The 20,417-nt window shown below is 46.1% G+C and overlaps 1 protein-coding gene across 1 annotated transcript; it reads right to left on the reverse strand.

Moving 5' to 3' along the window:
- Positions 1-36: 36 nt before the first annotated feature.
- Positions 37-19,975, reverse strand: LOC308566133 (uncharacterized protein). The gene is made up of 4 exons (XM_081156163.1): positions 19,944-19,975; positions 15,874-16,053; positions 3,417-3,545; positions 37-317 (listed from the first exon to the last, which is right to left on the reverse strand). Exons 2-4 carry the CDS (start codon positions 15,892-15,894, stop codon positions 141-143), a joined length of 327 nt encoding a protein of 108 aa, XP_081012289.1. The 5' UTR covers positions 15,895-16,053; positions 19,944-19,975; the 3' UTR covers positions 37-140.
- Between the last annotated feature and the right edge of the window lie 442 nt (positions 19,976-20,417).

Raw genomic sequence — 20,417 nt, forward strand, 5'->3', positions numbered from 1 at the left:
CCACACATCCGTCCTGCATTCTCTTTTCTAAGACTGCTGAGAGAACCCGCTCTCAACTGAAGCTGTACGCAAGGAGGGAGAAGAAAACAGACACAGGAGAAGGCTAATAAGAAAGGGAGAACAGTGAACATAATGTGGATTCAATTAAACTCCAGCTTTATTCTGGTCACATTGTAAGTTAATTCCTGCCTCCTAGACCATTTCATTAGAGGCAAATCCCACAGGCCACCTGTTGTTTTATCCGGTTTTTCTTCTCTGGTGGAGACACTGGGGCTCTGCAGAGGGAACACGGAGCGATAAGCAGAGAGTGGAGTTTCCTGGGGGAAATGAGGGAACAGATGAATGACAATCTTGTCTTCAGAACATCATAAAATTTTCAATACTAGACCCATATGCATTAGATTTTCATCCTTAATTTGAACACACAGGACTTGGTAACAGCACACACTATTTACATCCCCCACAGGTATGCTTTATTTTCTTTACAGGGTCAAGAAGGAAAAAAGCAGACAGACCTATGGCTCATTCTGCTTGTGTCTGTGTGGCATAACTGTGTGTTGGTTTTCTTTGGTCAAATGATAATGCCCCCTCTCTTTCCTTCTCCACACCAGGGAGAGACATGGGCCAGGTTTTTCATGCTTATATACGTGACACAACAACAGTTATTTGCATTTCTCTTCTGCTGTTCAATCCCAGACAGCTTGAGTCTTGAAAGAGAACTCATCAAAGAAAGAACAGGTCACGGGCTGGTGCCATCCTGACAGAACATCTCCAGTATCAGGAGATCAAGACAAGTGGCCACAATGTGGATGTTTGTGTTACTTCACCTCATATTGGCAGTGTTATTCTGTTATCAAAGATAGCTATCAAAAAACCCCAAAGTGGTAAAAATTCAGATTTAAAATGATATGGACTGAGTAGCTGAAATGGGCTGGTTGATCTGCCAGGCAATTTGCAAAGGCCGTCCTCCTGCTCAGTTACCACAAACTGTGGGGCCTGAGAACTGAGGCCTCTGCCCTGACCTATTGGGAAGGAGCCGCGCCAGCCCTGTGGCCTCAGGCTCCAGGGCTCTCCTTGCACCATGCCTTTGCCAGCCTCACTCCTTTGTGGATATTTACTTGTGCCACCTTTTTGCTCCACTATGCACTGTAATAATCTTTGCCATATCCACATACCACATTTTCCCTTCAATAAATTAGTTTATAACGAAGTTGCCTACTACTTCACTAATGGGAAAAGTAGTATCATTTGTCAGACATAGAAGATAACCATAAAAATGCAAAGAAAACAAAACAGTGTCATCAAAATTTAGCTGTGGCCTTTGGAAGCCTCTAAGTCTGGGGCTTGCTCTCTGCCCATCAGAAGGAAGATTAGGCAGCGTGGAGGGGGTGCTGGGGATTCATACTTGAGATAGAGGCTCTTTCTGAAAGCAGCAGGTGGAATGGAACATAATGGGGAAGGGAAATGCTTCCCACTAGGACTCAGGGTTACTTGCAGGTGGCAGGTCTCTCTGGATGCTGGACACCGTTTCTTGCCATTACCCTGACTCTTCCTTTTCCCTCAGGTCACTCCAGTGTGGCCTAGTCCTCTGGGCCATCAGGAACTCCTGGTCCTGCCATTCTGTGACTTTACCACCATTTCTATCACACCAGCCTCTTTATAGCCTTCAATTCCCTTCCTCTCTGGAAACCCCTTCCCTTGGCTCTGGCACCTCTGTCCTGCCTTCCAGATGGTTCCTCCTCTTCAACCCCACTTGGAATCCTCCCTCTCTTCCCATCATTTTCATGTGGATGCAGCAAAGGGCTCAGAGCCACCTAGGCACCTCTACTCATGGGACCACGAGACTGCCTCACTGACCTCAGTGTCCTTGGATGTCACCTATAGGACTGTGCTCCAGGTAGACAAGCTGAGCTGGGAGGGGTGAGTGTCATGGGTCCCCAGAGCCCAAAGTTAGGCCTGTATGGTACTAGTTGACCAGAAAACCTGCCAATGATTAGGGACTGACCTTGTGGTTTCTAGGCCACTGGACACTTGGCACCTGAAGGACAGGCCAAGTCTGGCACTATGATGCTGGCAAGGCTGTCCCTGAGAACCAGACTCACCATCCACAGAATCAAAACCAGTAGCCTGGAAGGCTCAGTTCCCTGTTCCAGATGCGGCAGTTGGCCTGGGGGACAGGAGCTGCTGTCCCCTTAGGGTCTGCTCCCTGGAGAGAGCAGCCAGGCTCTCGGGGCTGGCCCTGCATCCTTCTGGTAGGGCCCAAGACTGTGTGGAGGTGTACCCTGAGCAGACAGAGATGCCACCCCTCTCCTGCACCCCTCTTGCCAGGGAGGCCACTCTTTTCTGGCAAACACATCCTAAGGTTCTCATGGGCCTTGTGGCATCAATACCTGCCACCTCCCAAATATGCATTTTAACCTGGGGCCCCTTCTGAAGACAGCTCATTGACTCCATAGTAAGGAATTCAAACTGGTCATGTTGGGAGAGGGTGGTTAGGGGGAGAGTTATGCCTGCCTCATTACAACTTTCATGGCTCTTGGGGCCAGTTGTCCCTCTGCCCAGTGTTTCACTGCTGGCTGAGTGTGGGGATTGGGCTTCCCCAGCCCCTCTGTCGCACCCACCCTCAGAGGTGCTTCAGGGCTGACAGGCCACTATTTGCCTCTGAGAACTTCTCTGGGGTGAGTAGGGTCACTTTGCAAACATCCATTTCTCAGCAGGCTAAATGCTCACTCAGGTCAGGGACAGTAGAAGTGGTGCCCCTTCAGTGGAATTGCTCCTGGCGGTGACTGTATTTTTGCCCAGAGGGGCAGGAAGCCCAAACCTGGTTATGTCAGGGTGGGAAACAGGGAAATAAAACTCACAAAGATTGGAGTGACTAGCTGCGAAACGTCAGACAAATGCTTCCACACAATTGTGCAGTGACCACCTCTCACACCCTCAAGGCTGCCTCACAAGGGCACTTCCCTGCCTCTTGTGAGGATGAGGCGGCCAGCTGATAGCCAGCGGACGTAGTCAGGGCTCAATCCCAGGCCATCCAACTACAAAGGCCAGGCCCTCTCACTGTGGTGTACACAAATTAACTCCAGGCAACTTTCTTGTTTTCACACCTACTGAAATGTTAACACTCTTAGATTAGATTATGATGCTAAGTAATTAGAGTAACTCAATTTTCCTTGTCCAGTAGTTTCTTCTGCTGGGCTGTCCTGGACTGTAGGTCTCAGGCTTCACTTGGAAAAGACCAGAAAACAAAGGGTAGAGCCGAAAACACAATTCCTCTCTTTGTTTGAATTCAAGACTTTGGAAAAACAAAAGAAAACACCATCTTGTCCCATCAAGCTTGGGTTAGCCACACAGCTGAGAGCCCACTATGAGGGCTGGATGGAGACCAGAAATGCTGGTGTCATGAAGTCCAGCACCTGTGTAGGGGTGCTCATCTCCTTCTCCACCAACCCAGCGTGTGACAGTGCAGCCTGCAGGCAGAGCTTAGGGGGGACGCTGGGTTGACACAGTACAGCCTCCAGGACCATTGACTTGATCGTGTAGACCTGGGGTATGGAGATAAGATGGAGACACAATATTCAGCTGCTTTATTTACGGTGTTAAGACTTTAATAAAGCAGCTCTTTGACACAGAACATAGTAATGGTTACTTGGACCTGTTTCAATAGCTCATGTCACCCTTTGCTCTTGGAGATGTTACAAAACTGTTGTGGACAAGGTCCAGCGTCTAGTTTTACAACTTTGTTGCTTAGAAGTGCAACTGTGTATTGGCTCAGCTGATGTTCAAATCTTTGGAGGAGTTTAGGGGGGAAAAAGATTAAAGTAACTATAAAACCACAAACTATGTACAAAATGTATCATGGACTTTAATCTGCGGGTTGTTTTTTGGGTTTTTTTGTTGAGTTTTTTTTGCCTCATACAGCTCGAGGCAGTGGTTTCCAGAAGAGGCTGTCGTTTGTATTCAAAGCTGCTTTGTAGAAAAACTTCATTTTCAAAGGTCTGAGCCTGGCTGGGCCACGGGAGGATGGTTCTCTGGGTGATTCAGGCCAGGGCTGAGGTCTAGATTAGCTGTCCAGGAGTCCTACTTGGGTGGGGACAGGGCTGGCCAGGGTCAGCTAAGGGGCTGAAAACCACAGAGCTCTAGATCCTCACTGGTTCCTCATCTGCCTCCCCAACTTCAGGGAATCCTAAGGGCTTGTCTTCTGGCTTTGTTTTTTGTTTCATCCATAAGAGTTCGCATTCTGATATGGCATTTAGACATAAAGATCATCAACTACCTTGACCCTCTGATACTCCTGTTACTTATGATGAGTTCCAGGTGGCTTTGAACATAGAACACAGTATTGTGAGGCCAACAGGGTCAGGCGGCCTCAGTTCTCCGTTGATGATGACAACCCCTTACGCTTCTGAACTCATCCTCTCGGTGTCATGAGTGGTGAGATCCTGTGCATGGTGGATTATTGTTGCCTCTCCTCATGGCAGCAGGTCTAGCCTCATATACAGATGGTGAGCTCTTTCAAGCCAGACAATGTCTCTTATAGCTCCTTTCTTTGACCAAATGGTAAGAGGACTTAATACATATCTGGATTGAATTAAAAGTCCTGAAGCCAGCCAGTGTTCCAGCCTCAGACATCTGGGCCTGGAGGAGGAATGTAAGAAGAGCAGCCAAATGCCTGGGATAAAGGTGCTGGTCACAAACTTGCCATTTTAGTCGTAATCAGAAAATCATACTCTCAAGAGCAACATAAATCCTTTAAAGCCTGCATATTATAGCTTAGGTTCTGCCATCCTGTCAGGCCTCATATGCAGGGAAGGCATCTTCAGCACCCATTTTCACCCACACATGTAACCTGGAGGTATCAGCTCCTCTAGACCCTTCAATTCCAGTCCAAGTTCCAATCTCAACTTGGCTTGGACTTCAAAGCAAGTTCCATTCTGAGGATGAAGATCATAAAAACCCCATTCAGAGAGGGTCCAAGAGTTTACTGAGTCAGGAAACTTGTACTAGACATATGCAACATGCTCAAAGGCCTCAGCCCTGGGCTAGGAATCAGGGCACCTGAGTTCTAGCTCTGCTGCTTACCTGGAGTATTTTGCCAGGGCTGCCAAATCAAAGTACCACAAAATTAACATCTTAAACAACAGAAATTTATTATCTCAGTTCTGGACACTAGAAGGTCAAGATCAAGGTATTAGCAGGTTGGTTCCTTCTGAGGGCTGTGAGGGAGACCCTGTCTCAGGCCTCTCCCCTAGCTTTTGATGGTTTGGCATGAAAATGAGTGGCATGCATAAGAAAGAGAAGGGTTCGCTGCCTTCTGATGCTAAAAGAGTCTTGAAGATTTCAGGACTTTGTAAAGCAATGGGGACCAGGTAGAGAACACCGTGCTTTGACCTATATTTAGGGAAGATAGTGCTGGTAGCTTCAACAGAGAGATAGGTGATTAACCCAATAGAAAATACAAAATTATAGTTATAAAGATGCTCAGTGAGGTCAATAGAGCAATGTGTGAATAAAGTGAGAATTTTAACAAAGAGATAGAAAATATTAAAAAGTACCAAAAAGAAATCATAGAGTTGAACAATATAATAATTGAACTGAAAATAATAGAGGGGTGCAACTAGACCAAGTGGGAGAAAAGACCAGTGAACTCAAAACCAGAGCAGTGAAATTCATCCAATTAGAGGAGCTAAAGGAAAAAAGAATGAAAAAGAGTTAAGATGTCTTAAGAGATTTAAAGAACATCATGAAGCAGACCAATATACACATCACACAGGTACCAGAAGGGGAAGAGATAGAGGGAACAGAGAGCTCATTTAAAGAAATAATGGGCGAAAACTTCCCTAATCTGGGGAAAGAAATAGACTTACAAGTACTGGAAGCACAGAGAGTTCCAAACAAGAACCCAAAGAGTTCCAAACAAGAACCCAAAGAGGCCCACACCAAGACACATCATAATTAAAATGCCAAAGGTTAAAAACAAAGAGAGAATCTTAAAAGCAGCAAGAGAAAAGCAGTTAGTTACCTAGAAGGGCGCACCCATACGACTGTCAGCTTATTTCTCAACAGAAACCTTGCAGGCCAGAAGGGAGTGGCAAGAAATATTGAAAGTGATGAAAAGCAAGAGCCTACAATCAAGATTACTCTACCCAGCAAAGCTATCATTTAGAATTGAAGGTCAGATAAAGAGCTTCACAGATAAGAAAAGGAACAGACATCCAGATCAAGAGTTTCAAATAATAGAAATACAAACAGACCCATACTGAGATACATTATAATTAAATTGTCAAAAGTTAAATACAAAGAGAGAATCTTAAAAGCACCAAGAGAAAAGCAACTTGTGACATAAGGGCACCCCCCCCCCCAAGTATCAGTTTTATTGACATAGAAATCACATACCGTACAATTCACATGACTAAAGTATATAATCCAATGACTTAGTATATTCACAGAGTTGTGCAACCATCACCAAAGTCACTTTTAGAACACTTTAACTTACTGTCCAAAAGGAATCTTGCACCCCTTAGCCATCACTCCTCCCCAATCTTTCCGTTTATCCTAGTATTAGGCAACTGCCAACCTACTTTCTGTCTCAAAAGATTTGCCTATTTTATTGACAACTGTTGGGGTGGGGGGGCTAAGCAGGATGGAAGGGTTGAACAACAACAACAAAAGAGACAGAGATAAAACTCAAGGACACGGACAGCACTGTGGTGACTGCCAGGGGAAGGGAGTGTGGGGGAAGGGGGAGGAGGGTATTGGGGGTATAAATGGTGATAGAAGAAGACTTGACTTGGGGTGGTGAACACAACACAGTGTACAGATGATGTCTTGTGGAATTGTGCACCTGAAACCTGTATAATTTTGTTAATCAGTGTCACCCCAATATATTCAATAAAAAGGAAAAAAAAGATTTGCCAATTCTAGACATTTCATATAAAAGCATCACATAATATGTGATCTTTTATGTCTGGCTTTCACTTAGCATAATGCTTTCAAGACTCATCCACACTGTAACATGTATCAGAACTTTATTCCTATGGCTGAATATAGTCCATTGTTTGGGTAGGCCACGTATCCATTCAGCAGTTGTTGGACATTTAGGTTGTTTTTACTTTGGGGTTCTTATGAATAATGCTGTTATGAACATTTAAAATACCATCTCCTTTTACCAAAGATGATGTTCCATTATGTGAGCCCCATGTGCTTGGCCCCTCTCCCGTGATGCTTAGCACCTGCTAATTTACACCACAGCCATTCACAGGCCCTTCTTAAGCTCCTGAGGAGCCTCAGCCCCATGAGAGAGTGTGTTTTCCTCCTCTTGCCTCTGAGCTACTTAGCTTAGTGGCTGGAGCCTTTTGTGAGGCGCTGCGGGAGGACAGAGCCATCTCTCCATAACAGCACAAACCTTTGTCCTCGAGACAGGCAAGTTTAAATGTCTGTATGAGAAAAACCTAAGTGGTCCTTGTTGTAAGTCACCCTATTAATTTTTTAAGTTCTTTCCACACTCAAGTAAAAGAGAATCATTTAAATCATTTAAATTGAAATCATTGCCATCTGATGTAAAATAACAACACTATCAAAAGAATAGGCATTATGATTTTACCTGGCTGCAATGGATAAAAACACTGTGGAGTTAAAAGTAGTTGTTCTAGTATTAATAACACAGTCTATAACCCTCAGAAAAATACCACTTTCAGGCTTAAATGAAATTTTAATGAAGACCTTTTAATGTTTAGGCTCTAATAAAAATCCTTTTTTTATATATGATGGACATGACATGGTTATGAATTATGAGTTTTAAACATGGGCACTTCTATTCTGACCTCTGGTGAACACTCCAGAGTATCCCCAGTTTCAGAAAAATATGGCTTTGTCGACTTGAGATTTTTCTTTAGCTTTCCTCCAAACCCCCAGTGCCCAGTGACTCCCCATGCCTCTATCTGCCCTGCCCCCTTTAACAGGGCAGAGAAATAGTCACAGTAAGATGCAACCAATGCTCAAGCCCACCTTGGGAGCTGGCCTCTTCATGGGGTCGGGATCTCTTGCTGTTAGGAAGGCCCTCCACAGCAATCTCAAGTGTACTCTGTTACCAGCAGCCCTCCTATCTCCCTCCTTCCTTCATGTTGTGTATTCATCTTAAAATAATCTTCTGCCCCCTCTCCTAGAGTGCAGTGAACAGGTAGCAGATCTGGGGTCAGAGGGCTTGGATTTGGGTCTGCCATTTTCCAGCCGTGTGACCCTAGCCAGTTATTAAGGTTCCCTGGGTTTTGGAACTGTAGCTGCAAAATGGGATAACATGTGACTTATTTCATCATGGTTTAACCCACAAAGGGTGCAGCGCCAGGCAGGCAAGCTGTGTATCTCCTCTTCCCTGTGTTTCTAACAAACAATTGCCATGTCATCAGAATTTCTAAGAGACATTCAGTTTATACTCTCTTGCATTATTGACAATTATCTCTGTGGGCAGTAAACGCTCTGTTCTGGACTTCCCCATCTCCACCAGCTCCCAGCAGAGGCCTAAACATCCTGAGAATGCACCCTGAGAATACACCCTGAGAATACATCCTGAGAATAAACCCTGAAAACAACCCTGAGAATACATCCTGAGAATGCACCCTGAGAATACTTCCTGAGAATGCACCCTGACAATATATCCTGAGAATGCATCCTGAGAATACACCCTGAGAATACACCCTGAGAATATACCGAAAATGTATCCTGAGAATGCATCCTGAGAATACACCGAGAATACATCCTGAGAATGCACCCTGAGAATAAACCCTGAGAATACACCCTGAGAATACACCCTGAGAATATACCGAGAATGCATCCTGAGAATACACCGAGAATACATCCTGAGAATGCACCCTGAGAATGTACCCTGAGAATACATCCTGAGAACGCACCCCATGAATACACCCTGAGAATGTACCCTGAGAATACATCCTGAGAATGCATGCTGTCTTGAGGATACCTCGTGCAGACCAGGTGACAGATGACTGTCTTCCCTTTGTCTCAGGGAGGGGATCACCACTTAATGTTACCAAATGTGGAAAGTATTCAGACATAAGGATCAAAGCCACCACCTGGGTCAATTACTTTTATAGGATTTTAGTGTATTCATATTTTCTGCTACCCTCCTTTTATAGGTAGGAGGGGAAACTCCCTAATTCACCTGTGTGTCATTTCATGCTGCTTCGAGGAGAATGAAAATGATGAACGTGCTGTGGTTCCCACAGAATAAGTAGTTCTTGTAAGTAAGTAAGGTAATTTGCAATATGGATTTTTCCCTCTGAGTTATTAGAATCTGTTCAGTCAGCACATTCGGTCTCCGTCTCCAGCAATACATTAAGTTAACAGCACTCGCCTCCAGCCCAGCTCAGGTTGTGGATGGGGCCTTGCATTTGCCTTGATAAGTTGGGCTGAGGGAAGAGGGAAATGGAGGGAAGGTTCTAGATATGCATGGTCAGAGAGCTGCTTCACTGGCTTACTGCTGTCTTGAGGACACAGCCAGCTGAGAGCAAGGAAGGGGAAGGTGCCTCCAGTGGGCCCTGTGCCTCCCTGCAGCCTGCATCTCACATCTGTGCTGCTGCCACAGGGCCCCATAAGGCCCCTACACTGCCCTAGGAATCATACCTCCTGCCTCTGCCTAGGAGGGATCACAGCGACTGGGTGATAATGCTCACAGGACCTGGTCAGGCCTCCAGAGATGTTCACCCATGTTAGCCAGGCTGGGATCCAAGGTGGTGAGGTGCGAGGTAGGCAAGGAGGCAAACACGGGTTGCAAATTTTTAAACAAGATGACAGGTACATAATAGTTCTGCTTGGATCTAAAAAAGCCCTTCTACAGCTAATTCTATAATATCAGGAGCCAAGAACTATGAGGGGTGGGCAAGGCAATGGGTGTTGCCTCTCTCTGGGTGGCTCACCCATTTGGCTCCATGTTTTCCATATAAGTGGGTGAGTCTGGGCTCTGACCACACTCTGTTGATTCACTTAGCACTCGCCACCTTATAGCATTATTATATTTTGTGATAATATTTTGGTTCCATTGGCCAGGGTACCATGCACTTTCCTTTGCTTTCACTGAAATGATGCAAGTATACATACACACATGTTGGAAAAACCAATGGTAACTTGAAGAGTTAAGGTTTGATGTATCCTGTTTAATAAATGAGGCAGGGAGCTTACCCTTCAGCTCCTGGGCCTGTGTAGGTCTTGCTATAACCCTAACTTCGGGATCCGAAGACATGAGGGTACCCTATAGGCAAGAATATTTTAGTGTCTGGATTTTAGTGTCTTTAGTGCCAGAAGTGCCTCCTTCCCTTGCACTGTATACTTCACTGTCACAGCTACTTGGTCAACATCCCTGAGTCTTCCAGTGTCTTCGGCAATAGTGTGCAAGTGTCCAGCATCTTCAGCTCATTCACTGAAATCCACCACTACACCCTACATTCAAGAAGCCGCCTTGACACTATGAGAACTGACTGGCTCCAGGTGTCCTCACCAGGAATGGAACCCCAAGTCATGAGTGATATCCCCTAGTCAATAAATTCTCCCCTTTATAAGCCACTGATTTCCCACTCCCAGTCCAGTGCTGCCAAGAGCTCCTCCCACACCTGTTCCCCTAGTGCCTGCCAGATTCTGAATTCCTTTAGGATACAGGCCACCTGCTCTGGAAGCATGGACAGCACTCCCCACTGAGGCTAGGCTGAGACCTAACCTACTTATCTTCCCAAAGAACAAGAAGAGTGCCTAGGGTGGGAGGAGAGCAACGTCCCAGCTCAACCGGTCAAGCAGAGGGTAAATTTGACCTTTTTCTGCCTTTTTGTTCTATTCAGGCCCTTAGTGGATTGGAGGATGTCCACACCCATTGGGAAGGGCCACCTGCTGTACTCAGTTCACCAATTCAAATGCTGATCTCATCCAGAAATACTGTCCCAGACATACTCAGAAATAATATTTAACCAACTAGTTGGGAGTCCAGTGTCCCAGTCAGGTTGATACAAAATTAACCATCACATGTGGTGAGGTAAATCTTGAAAAGGAGAAACAGGTGTCATTTCTAAGCTACTTGCTCAGGTAAGACCCTTGTAGAGTCTCTGGGCAAGAAGAGGCTGTCCTCCTCTAGAAAGTGGAGCATGGAATATTCAGGGAAATCAGGGTTCAAGACTTTTGGACTTCTCTACCCAAATGCCCCATTTCAGACCTCAGTCTTTTTTCCTATCTTTTTTTCTACTTTTCTTCTATCAGTGCTCTGAATTGGACATGGGAGACCTCTCCAGGTTGTGTATTAAATATCATTTGTGGTTCTCTCAATCTTATTAGATCAAGGGTCTAATCATTATCATGGCCTGCCCTGTGGACTGCAGGTGATAACTGTTTCCTTAAATGATGTCACAGAGGCCCCTTGGCTGTCACAGTGTGCCTTGAGTTGATAATTGGCACTCTTGAGCCTATCAGGTAACAACACCTGGCCAACTTCAGTCTTTACAATCACCATGGTCTCCATACTTACCAGATGCCACAGCTACCACACATCCCAATGCCCCACCTCCCCTTGCATCCCCTCCAATCCATCACAGGTAGCAATCTGAGTAATTATGGTACTATTGCATATCAGGTGTTATCACCACCCACCTACCACATGGCCACCATCATAGGCAACTGATACTCTTCTGAGAGATGCTCTGAGGAATTTCTAAGTGCTGTCTCAACTTTCTGCTGGGGCGACAAAAGGCAGAAGCCTTTACCTGCCAATTCTTGCCCCCTTGGTTGAGGATGAATCCACGGGCATTATATCCCCCACACTTCCAAGTTGTATGTGTAAGTGCCAAGAATTTCCTACGAGCATAGTCGATACCCAGAACCAGGAATCAAGAGGTAGGTCACTGCAGGAGCCTGAGGCAAGGTACCGTCAGGCTGCACCCAGCAAAGCCTGCCAGTCTCCATGGAACTGGTCACTGCAGTGGGGGCTGCCACACAGATGGGGATTAAGAGGGTGTGAAATGATGCATGAGGGATGTCCCATACAAATGCCCAAGCTGATGGAGGAACTGATAATTACAGACAACATACGTGACTGATTGGGGAATGCTGTTAGCATTTCTTTTCTATAACATCTGCCTTTTTAATTTTGTTCAGCTCAGGTTATACTGAGATTGCAAGGACTGCACTCCCTAAGCACACCTAGGTAGCCAGGGATGGGAGGGAAAGGGAAACCCAACCTGTTATTTGAAGTGTCCTGCACAGAAAACCCACATGCTATTCATTCATTCAACAAGTACTGTTCTGTGCACTGGGATTACAGGAGATTAAAATTAAATTAAATTAAATTAAAAATAATAATAATAAAAAAATAAATAAAATAAAATATAAAATAAAATTAATAAAATAATAAAATAAAATAAAATAATAAAATAATAAAATAAAATAAATAAAATAAATAAAATAAAAAATAAAATAAAATATAAAAACTACAGAGAGCTTACAATGGGGGGGGGGTGCGAGGACCATGGATAACATAAGTAAATTAAACAGGACTCTAGAAAGTGAGAAATGCTCTGGAGAAATATCAAGGCGGGGAAGAGGACAGAAAGTGCAGGTGAAAGGGGTTGCTGCTTGAAACAGGATGCTTAGGGAGGGCCTCCTAGCATATGACATCTGAGCAGACTCGAAGTAGGGGAGACATGTTGATACCTAGAGACAGGGTATTGGGGCAGGAGTAAAGGCCTCCAGTGGAGCAGGCCTGCTTGGTGGAGAAGTGACAGGATTGTGGGGTTGGGGTGAGGGAGTGAGCCAGAAGGGTAGGAGGCTACCATGGGGTTTGGAGAGCCCTGGGAAGCCTCCTGCTTTGCTTGGAGGGAAGGAGGTGGGAAGCCCTGGAGGGTTTTGAGCAAAATAGAAGGGGATGCTTTGATTATGGCTGAACTGTGTACACAGTCACACTCAAATGTGAACCCAGGTCTTAACATGGTTCAGTTGGATATTCATAGGATTGTCATCCAGCAGATGTGGCAACTAAGCATAGCAGCCAGGGAATGCAATATCGAAGCCACTATCTGAACACTTAGACAATGATGGGACTTTGGTCATAGATGCGAAGGGCTGATATTGGAGAAGTTAAGGCACAGATAAACTTCCAAACTGCATGGATGGTCCACGCCGAGGGAATCAGGGACCCAGAGGTATACCCAGGGGAGGCCCTGGCTGCACGCAGCACTGGACTTCTGGACTCTCGCATGGGGATGCCTGTCCCTCTGCAGCTCTCCAGCCCCAGCAGGAGGTGCCTCTGCTCTCCCCTGTCCTGCACAGTATGTCTGGCACTGAGTTTTCACTCGTAAACCATGCCATTGACAAGCATGGCAATAAAACTTCATTGTTCCTGATGGCAGTAGTCTGTTTTTTTAACCTTTGGCTTCCTTTTTTTTTTTTTTCTGGTATTTTTATACATCTGGTTCTGGTAAAATAAAAGATTCACTCCATTTACAACTGTACTTCCTGCTCAGGCCAGAGGTCCACTCCCCACCCCTCCAGCTGAGATAGAAGTGCAGGTGCCCCTGCTGGGAAAAACCTGTTCCAGGCATGACAGAGCCCACTGGGTCCTGGGGACCCTCCCTGGTCTGGCCAAGATACCATCTGAAGGTCACTGCTTAGGAAGGGGCCTTCTAGCAGGTCCTCTGGTGGCATTCCCTGGACAACCATGCCTCCTGAGATGTGGTCTTGTTCTGTGTGGGCTTTGTTTACTAATTCTATCCTCTATTATGTTTGCTTGTCTTCCTGCAGGCTGCAAAGTCTTCAATATGTGGGAAGACCCTCACCAGTGCCAAAGGACAAGGGCCCCTGCAAGGCCCACACTGAAAGCTGCTCAGTGGGGCCAAGAAAGGGGGAGAGAAGTATAAGAGGCTCCTGTCACTTGATAAGGGGCTTCCCCAGGCCCTGAACTGCTAGAGAGCACATCTATCCTTCCTGACCCCAAAGAGAGGGCCTGGCCAAGCTAAGGTTCCCCCCCTGGCCAGGTCTCAGGCTGTCTTTCAAGTCTTATTGTGCGAGAGGAAACCTTAGTCAGACAGATACCAGGCATGACCGAAGCAGGTTCTTGGAGATGCTACCATGAAGCGCAACCCCATGGCCAATGCTACCCTGACCACAGCCAGCTTACTGTGGGCAGTGCTTGGGCATGTCTTCTCTCATTGCCCCCCACTCTTCCAAAATGGAAAGGCACATCCTGATATTCTCACTTTACAGAGGAAGAAGAAAACTCCTCAGAAACATCATTTGCTACAGTTTCCACTGATCTACATGACTCCAGACCCACATGACTTTGTGGGTATAAATGAACAATGCACACAGGTACACAAACACCCGACACCCACACTCCACACACACACACACACATACACACACTCCCCATAACATACCACATCAAGAACTCTACACCCCTCACTACATATATACAAAAATGCATGTCCAAATACATGACAGAAAAGAAAAAAATTATTCAGATTTACTAGTGTTCAAAGAAGTACAATTTTAAGAAAAAAAATATGAAATTGGCCACATTAAGCAAAATACTACTCTGTGTCAAAAGTATGGACTCCGGAGTCAGACTTGCTGGGTTAAATGTCAGCTTTACTGATTAATTGCAAGGTGACAGTGGGCAAGTTAGTTAACTTCTGTGTCCCCTCCAGCCCAGCTCCTCTGTGATATGGGGATAATAGCACCTACTTCAGAGTAATGCTATGAGAATTTAATAAGTAAAAATATGTGAAGATCTTAGAATAGTGCCTGCCACTCAGGAGAACTAATACATGTTCCATTGTTATCATCATTCCTATTACTGCTGCTGTTGAGGGAGCTACAGAACAAGTCCTCTCATTGCCACTGGTGGGAAGACCTCTCTGAAGGAGATATGATAAGATATATCCAAATCCTTAAAACCTGTCATTTGATTACCACCTGTAACCCCTTTATCCTGAAGACAGTCACAGAGAGGCAGTCACAGATTTATGTTTAAGCATGTTCACTGCAGCATTATAAATAGCAGAAGAAGAAAAATGGAAACAACTTAAAGTTTCTAGACCAGGAGGTTGGTCATGGGGCAATCGTCTGGCCACTCAAACAAGAAACCTTGATGATATCCTTTGTTCCTCCCTCACATCCAGTTAACAGCCAAGTTCTGTTTTTCCCGCCTCCTCCCTCAGGAATCTGACCTCCTCCTGCAGCATTTACCCCTTAGGGCTCTGCTAGAGCAGGACTTCCTCAGGGAAGGCTCCCCAACCCCTGGCCCCCACTGAAGGACCTTGTCAGGTCCCTCTGTTCACACTAGTGTGATGCCCTGCCCTTTTCCATTGCACTCACCACTTTTGTAATGACTGGTTCCCACTTCTGCCTCTTCTACCAGGTGAGGAGCCCCACAGGAGCCATATGCTGCCTTTCTTATTTACTTCTGTACACCTAAAGCCTGCAATAGTGCCTAGCACACACAATGTTTCCTGACTGAGGAACAGCAAATGAAGGAATGTGATTCAGCCTTAAAGCTATATTCTCAACAAATCCATATGGCAAAATGCTCATGAATACAATATTAAATGAGCAAAATGTCTACAAACTATCACATGATGTTAACATTATCCATAAATACATGTGTAACAACCCAGACGAAAGGCACTAAATTATTAGCAGTGGCTATTCTTGCCATTTTTATTTTTTCTTTATATTCGCATGTATTTTCCATATATTTTACAATAAGCATTTATTTCCTTTGTAATCATGAAAAGAGTGGACAGAGACAGCAAAAGATCCAGGACTTTTGAATGAACCATAATTTGAGTCCAGGGTTTGGATGCTTGAGGCATCCTGTGAAATACTCACATCTGAACTTTCCCGAGACATACGTCTGTTCCAGCAGTCACTTCCAAAGCAGCTCTGCACAATCGCTGGTGATTCCTCCAATAAACAAGCCCTTCCTTTCTTGTGGGGACCTGTTAGGCCAAGTGCAGCAGAGATGGCAGATAGTGGTTTCAGAAAGAGAACATAATTTTTTTCTTTTTCCTAAAAGAAAGAAAAATTCAGGGTAAACTAGTCTTTAATTTTTATAAGTCACCATACTCACACATTTGGGGTAATGCTGTAGAGGCTCTTACCAAAGAACTTATTCCTATGTCCCCACAGTAGCATGTTCTACTGTTGAAAGTAGTCAATGTGATAGCCCCCAAAGTGGGGCCATCAAAGTGCCTCTAGGCCACATCTTCCAGGACTTGAAAACCTGTGCAAGCCCAGGGGCCCAGCACACAGATGGGGGCCCTTGGGTGGATCTAGGGAGGATGGGATCTAGTGTGAGGGGTGTTTGCAGAACTTGGGACAGTAGTTTCAAATCTTGACCTGGACCCTGGATTTCCAGATTTCTTCTATAGCCTGATTTCTCAGCACCTAAGTTTTTCCATCAGACAAGCTGGAGTGTTTATACATCCCTCTAAGGCAGTTTTAAGGAGTAGTGAAATTCACAGGATGCCCACTGGGAAGTTGGTATTCTGACCTTCTGCCCACAGGTTTCTCTGAAGCAGGTCACCAAATGAAGAACAGTGGAAAGAAGTAGGCTGTTCAGCCCAGAGAAGAGTAGAAAAAGCACTGGATGGTGGAACATAAAAACTGTCACCTGCACAAAGGACAGATTTGTTTCATGTGGCTTCCCAGGGTAGAATTGGAGCCAATGGTGGAAATTCTAAAGAGTCAGATTTCTTTCTGCTTCATTAAAAGAATAACCTTCTCAGAACAAAAAGTGACTCAAAAGTCGGCCTTGTAAGGCAGTACTGAGCCACTTGTCATTGAACATTTCAGTGGCACTGACTGATCACAGGGTAGTTTTGGTAGATGGGGTATCCTATGTTGAGTTGACACTAGACAGATAACCTCTAATAGTTCTCCCAACTCCAAGAACCTATGTTTCTGCCACTTGGCCTTTTCACTTTTAGAACTGCTTGAAAATAATTTATAATTCTTCATTAATACCATTTTATCTAGGCCCAGCCAGAGCTGCAATTGCCAGAAGGCCTCCATCCCTTCTCCCCACAATGGTGGAAATTTGTCTCATTTATGACTGTCTATCTCTTCATTATAAGAAAAACTCACAATATGGGTACTGCCTTCCCAGAATAAAAATTAGAACTCAAATTCCCAGGCTTCTTTGCAGGAAGGATGAAGTCTTGATCCTTTAAAGTCTCCTATTCAAGACTTGAACTTGGAAGTATAACTGAAGGGAAGAGGGGTGGGGGAGGAAGTAAGGGAGAAAGGGAGTTTTGCCTGGTGTCTCCAGACTTTCTTAAAAGTGTTTTGGATGATAGTAGAGACATTGGGCCTTCAGTGGTGACAGCTGTTTCCCAGACATTGCAAGGCCAAACCTGGGACCACAAGTTCATTAGTTCTAGCAGAGGTGGCACGCACAATCAAGCAGGTTTCTAGCATTTAGTGCTTCTGAGTAGAGAGGCCACCACAGCCTACTCATGGAGTCTATTGCTGGGGTTTGGGGTGCTCTTGGAAGGTAAGCCTCAACTCTCACTCCTACCTGCCTGTGACTCAGTGCTCTAACATCATGGGTCAAGTGAGCATCTAGACATTCTCTTAGGACAGGGGGTGGGGAACATCTGGCCAGCGGGCCATATCATTTGGACCCAAAATTCAATAAATTCACTTAAATGTTTGACCAAATACAGTAGGCTAATTTTTAAGTTGATAATTTTGTATGGCCTGCAAATGATGTTATAAACATACACATGGACCTTAGCAGAAAAAAAGTTCCCCACCCCTGACCTGAGAGAATGGCTAGATGTTTACTTGACCCATTTTCTCTTTGTCCTTGGACACACACACAGCTAGACTGCCTTTCCCAGTTTTCCTTTCACTTGTGATCACTGGACTGAGTTCCTTCTAATGAATGGTATGTGAGCAGATGTGACAGACTTCCGTTCCTGTTCCCTAAAACCTCCTGGGCATTCTCATCTCCCAACAGAATCCAGTAGAAGACAAAACAAACCCTAGAAGATGGTGGAGCCACTAGTAGAAAGGAGTCTGGGTCCTTGAATCCCTGACTGGACTGTGCTGTGAATGGGAAATAAGCCTCTTTTGTTTTAAGCCACTTTGACTTGGGGGTTATTGTAGGGTTAGCCCATCCTAATACACTTAATAAATCCATTTTCTCCTGAATTAGTCAAACTAGATTTTCTTTTTTATGACTAAGAGCTCTAAGTGTTCCACTTCCCTACTTGATCTGCACTCAAGAGAACTAATTTGCCGATTAGGTAGTCACATCTGCAGGTAGGCTCTGGTTCCCTCAGAACAAGAGGCATTGGGCTTGACTTGCTATAGAGTCAATCCCCACTGAGTGGACTCCAACTCCTAGTGACCCTATGAATGAGTGATGTCCACATGTCCCGTCCTGTAGACTCATGCCTGGGCTTCTCTTACAGAGCCAATCCATCTCATATTTTGATCTTTCTCTTTCCCTACTGCGGTCACTTGGGCCTCTCCTCTAATGCAGGACGAAGGGATCCAGCCATGTCCCATCCCAGCAATCACCACCCTTCCTCGGGACTAGGACACAGACGTCTCTCCAAGGGACAGTCAGCTTCTCCTCCTCTCTGGTCTTGCAGGGTCTGTGGCTTCACTCCAGACTCCCTCTAGAAGCTACGGAAAGTAAGGCATGTAAGAACTCCTGAACTCCATCTGGGGAATCCTGTCCCTCCTCTTTAAGATAAGGGGAAGCCAGTTCTAAGTCGGGAGCCCAGAGAACCATCTCTGAGGAAATTACCTTGCAGCTAATTGAATCAGGCTTTAGTCAGTGTGGTAGATACCGTTTGGCATCTCTGCCTGGTCACCCCCTAAGTCCCCACTGCTACAGGGGCTGGCTCCTGGCACCCATGCTTTTATCATGACTCCCTCAGCTGATTGGACCAGGACTGGGTGGGACCCAAACTTGGGCCAATCAGATATTTTGTGCCTGAAATTTGGCAGTTTCAGGCTGGGCTGCTTTGAGCCCGTCTGTTGAACAGAACAGCTGTAAACTGATAAATGGGGATGGGGCCGTCGTCTATGCCACCTAGACTAAGAAACAGGCCTAGAGGAAGCCAGTCAGCTAACAAAAATAAAGCAGCAGAAACAGAGAAGAAAAGCTGAGGAAAGACAAAAGGAACTGTCTGAGCTTAGGCACATCCCAGGCTGTGGGTCCACAAGCAATAAATTTTTCCCTAGTTCGCTGAAGCTCCTTCAAGTTAGTTTCTAAAAAATGTAAGGGTCTTAACTGATACAGGAAAACGTAGAAAACGTTACCCCACAGATTGCCACCTCATGGAAACTCGGCGCTTCCTGGCGTGTCATGAACTGGGAAACCGAAAAGTACTCAGAACTAGGAAAATACAGACTGGACAGGCCTCTTAGGACTTAAAGGACATGACCTTTTTTCTCCAGTCCAACAGCCTCATCTCCCAGCAGAGCCAATTTAGAAAGCCCAGAGAGGGGGGCTGACTTACCCAGCTCCCACGGGCAGCCTGGGTTGGAGCTTGAACCCTGGTCTCATCCTCCCAGGTGCAAGGCCAAATACAACCCCAGACCTGAAATCCTCTTTGGAATGAGCGCCCCTTTCCCACAGGCAGCCCCAGGGCGCTGCGGCCAGGCAGGAGCTAAGAGAACAGGCACGCACGTGTTGCCAGGCTGGCCACGGACGACGCGGCCGGCTGGGCCCCGCCCCGGGACCCGCGCACCCCGCGCGCCCCGCGCACACGTGCGCCCTGGGCGCGCGACGCCGCAGCTGCAGAGCGGGAGGCGGGCTCAGCGCCCCGCCCGCCACGCCGTGCTGCGGGAGGCCCAGCCGCCGGCCTCTCAGAGTTAATTACACCTCATGCATATGGATACCGCCGTGATTGAATGTGGTTGAGAGGTCGTGACCTGACCTCCGAGGCCCGCGGGAGGAACGGACTACTTTCTCAGCTCGTCCCGGATTGAAAGCGGAGCGGCGGGCGCCGCGCCCGGGTGTGACCGCCGCCAGATTTCTCCCGAGAAGCTGCGCGGAGCCGAGCGGGCGCCCCGCCCTCGTTAGCAGCCACTCTAATGACCTGTAGGTTTGTGCGGGCGGCCCGGCCTTCGTGCCCGAGCAATGTCGCTGTAACGCTATCTGCACTGGGAATTTATTCTGCAGCTTTCCTTTTCCGTGATGGTTTTCATTTCCTGTCTTTCAGAGCTGGAAGCGTTTATGGAATATCACATGGTTTTCGTTTACACAGGAAGTCAGCTGCAGTGGTGAGGAGATACCGACTGACTTTTTCTGTTTGTTTTTTAGGTCCCCCCACAGAGAGAGGGAGAGGGGAGAGAGGGAGGGAGAGAGCTTGCAGCATTTTGTTTTGAAATAGTTTTCCTTTTTCATCCAA

Source organism: Miniopterus schreibersii (genome assembly GCF_964146895.1).
Source record: "Miniopterus schreibersii genome assembly, chromosome: 1".
Lineage (NCBI taxonomy): Eukaryota > Metazoa > Chordata > Mammalia > Chiroptera > Miniopteridae > Miniopterus > Miniopterus schreibersii.

What these genes read in the sequence shown, in the direction of transcription:
- LOC308566133 (XM_081156163.1), bottom strand. Translation starts at nt 15,894, where the DNA reads ATGTCTCGGGAAAGTTCAGAT. An exon ending in TGTCTCGGGAAAGTTCAGAT is followed by an intron (nt 3,546 to 15,873) that starts GTGAGTATTTCA and finishes TCCATACCCCAG; the next exon opens with GTCTACACGATCAAGTCAAT. An exon ending in AGATGAGCACCCCTACACAG is followed by an intron (nt 318 to 3,416) that starts GTGCTGGACTTC and finishes CATTTCCCCCAG; the next exon opens with GAAACTCCACTCTCTGCTTA.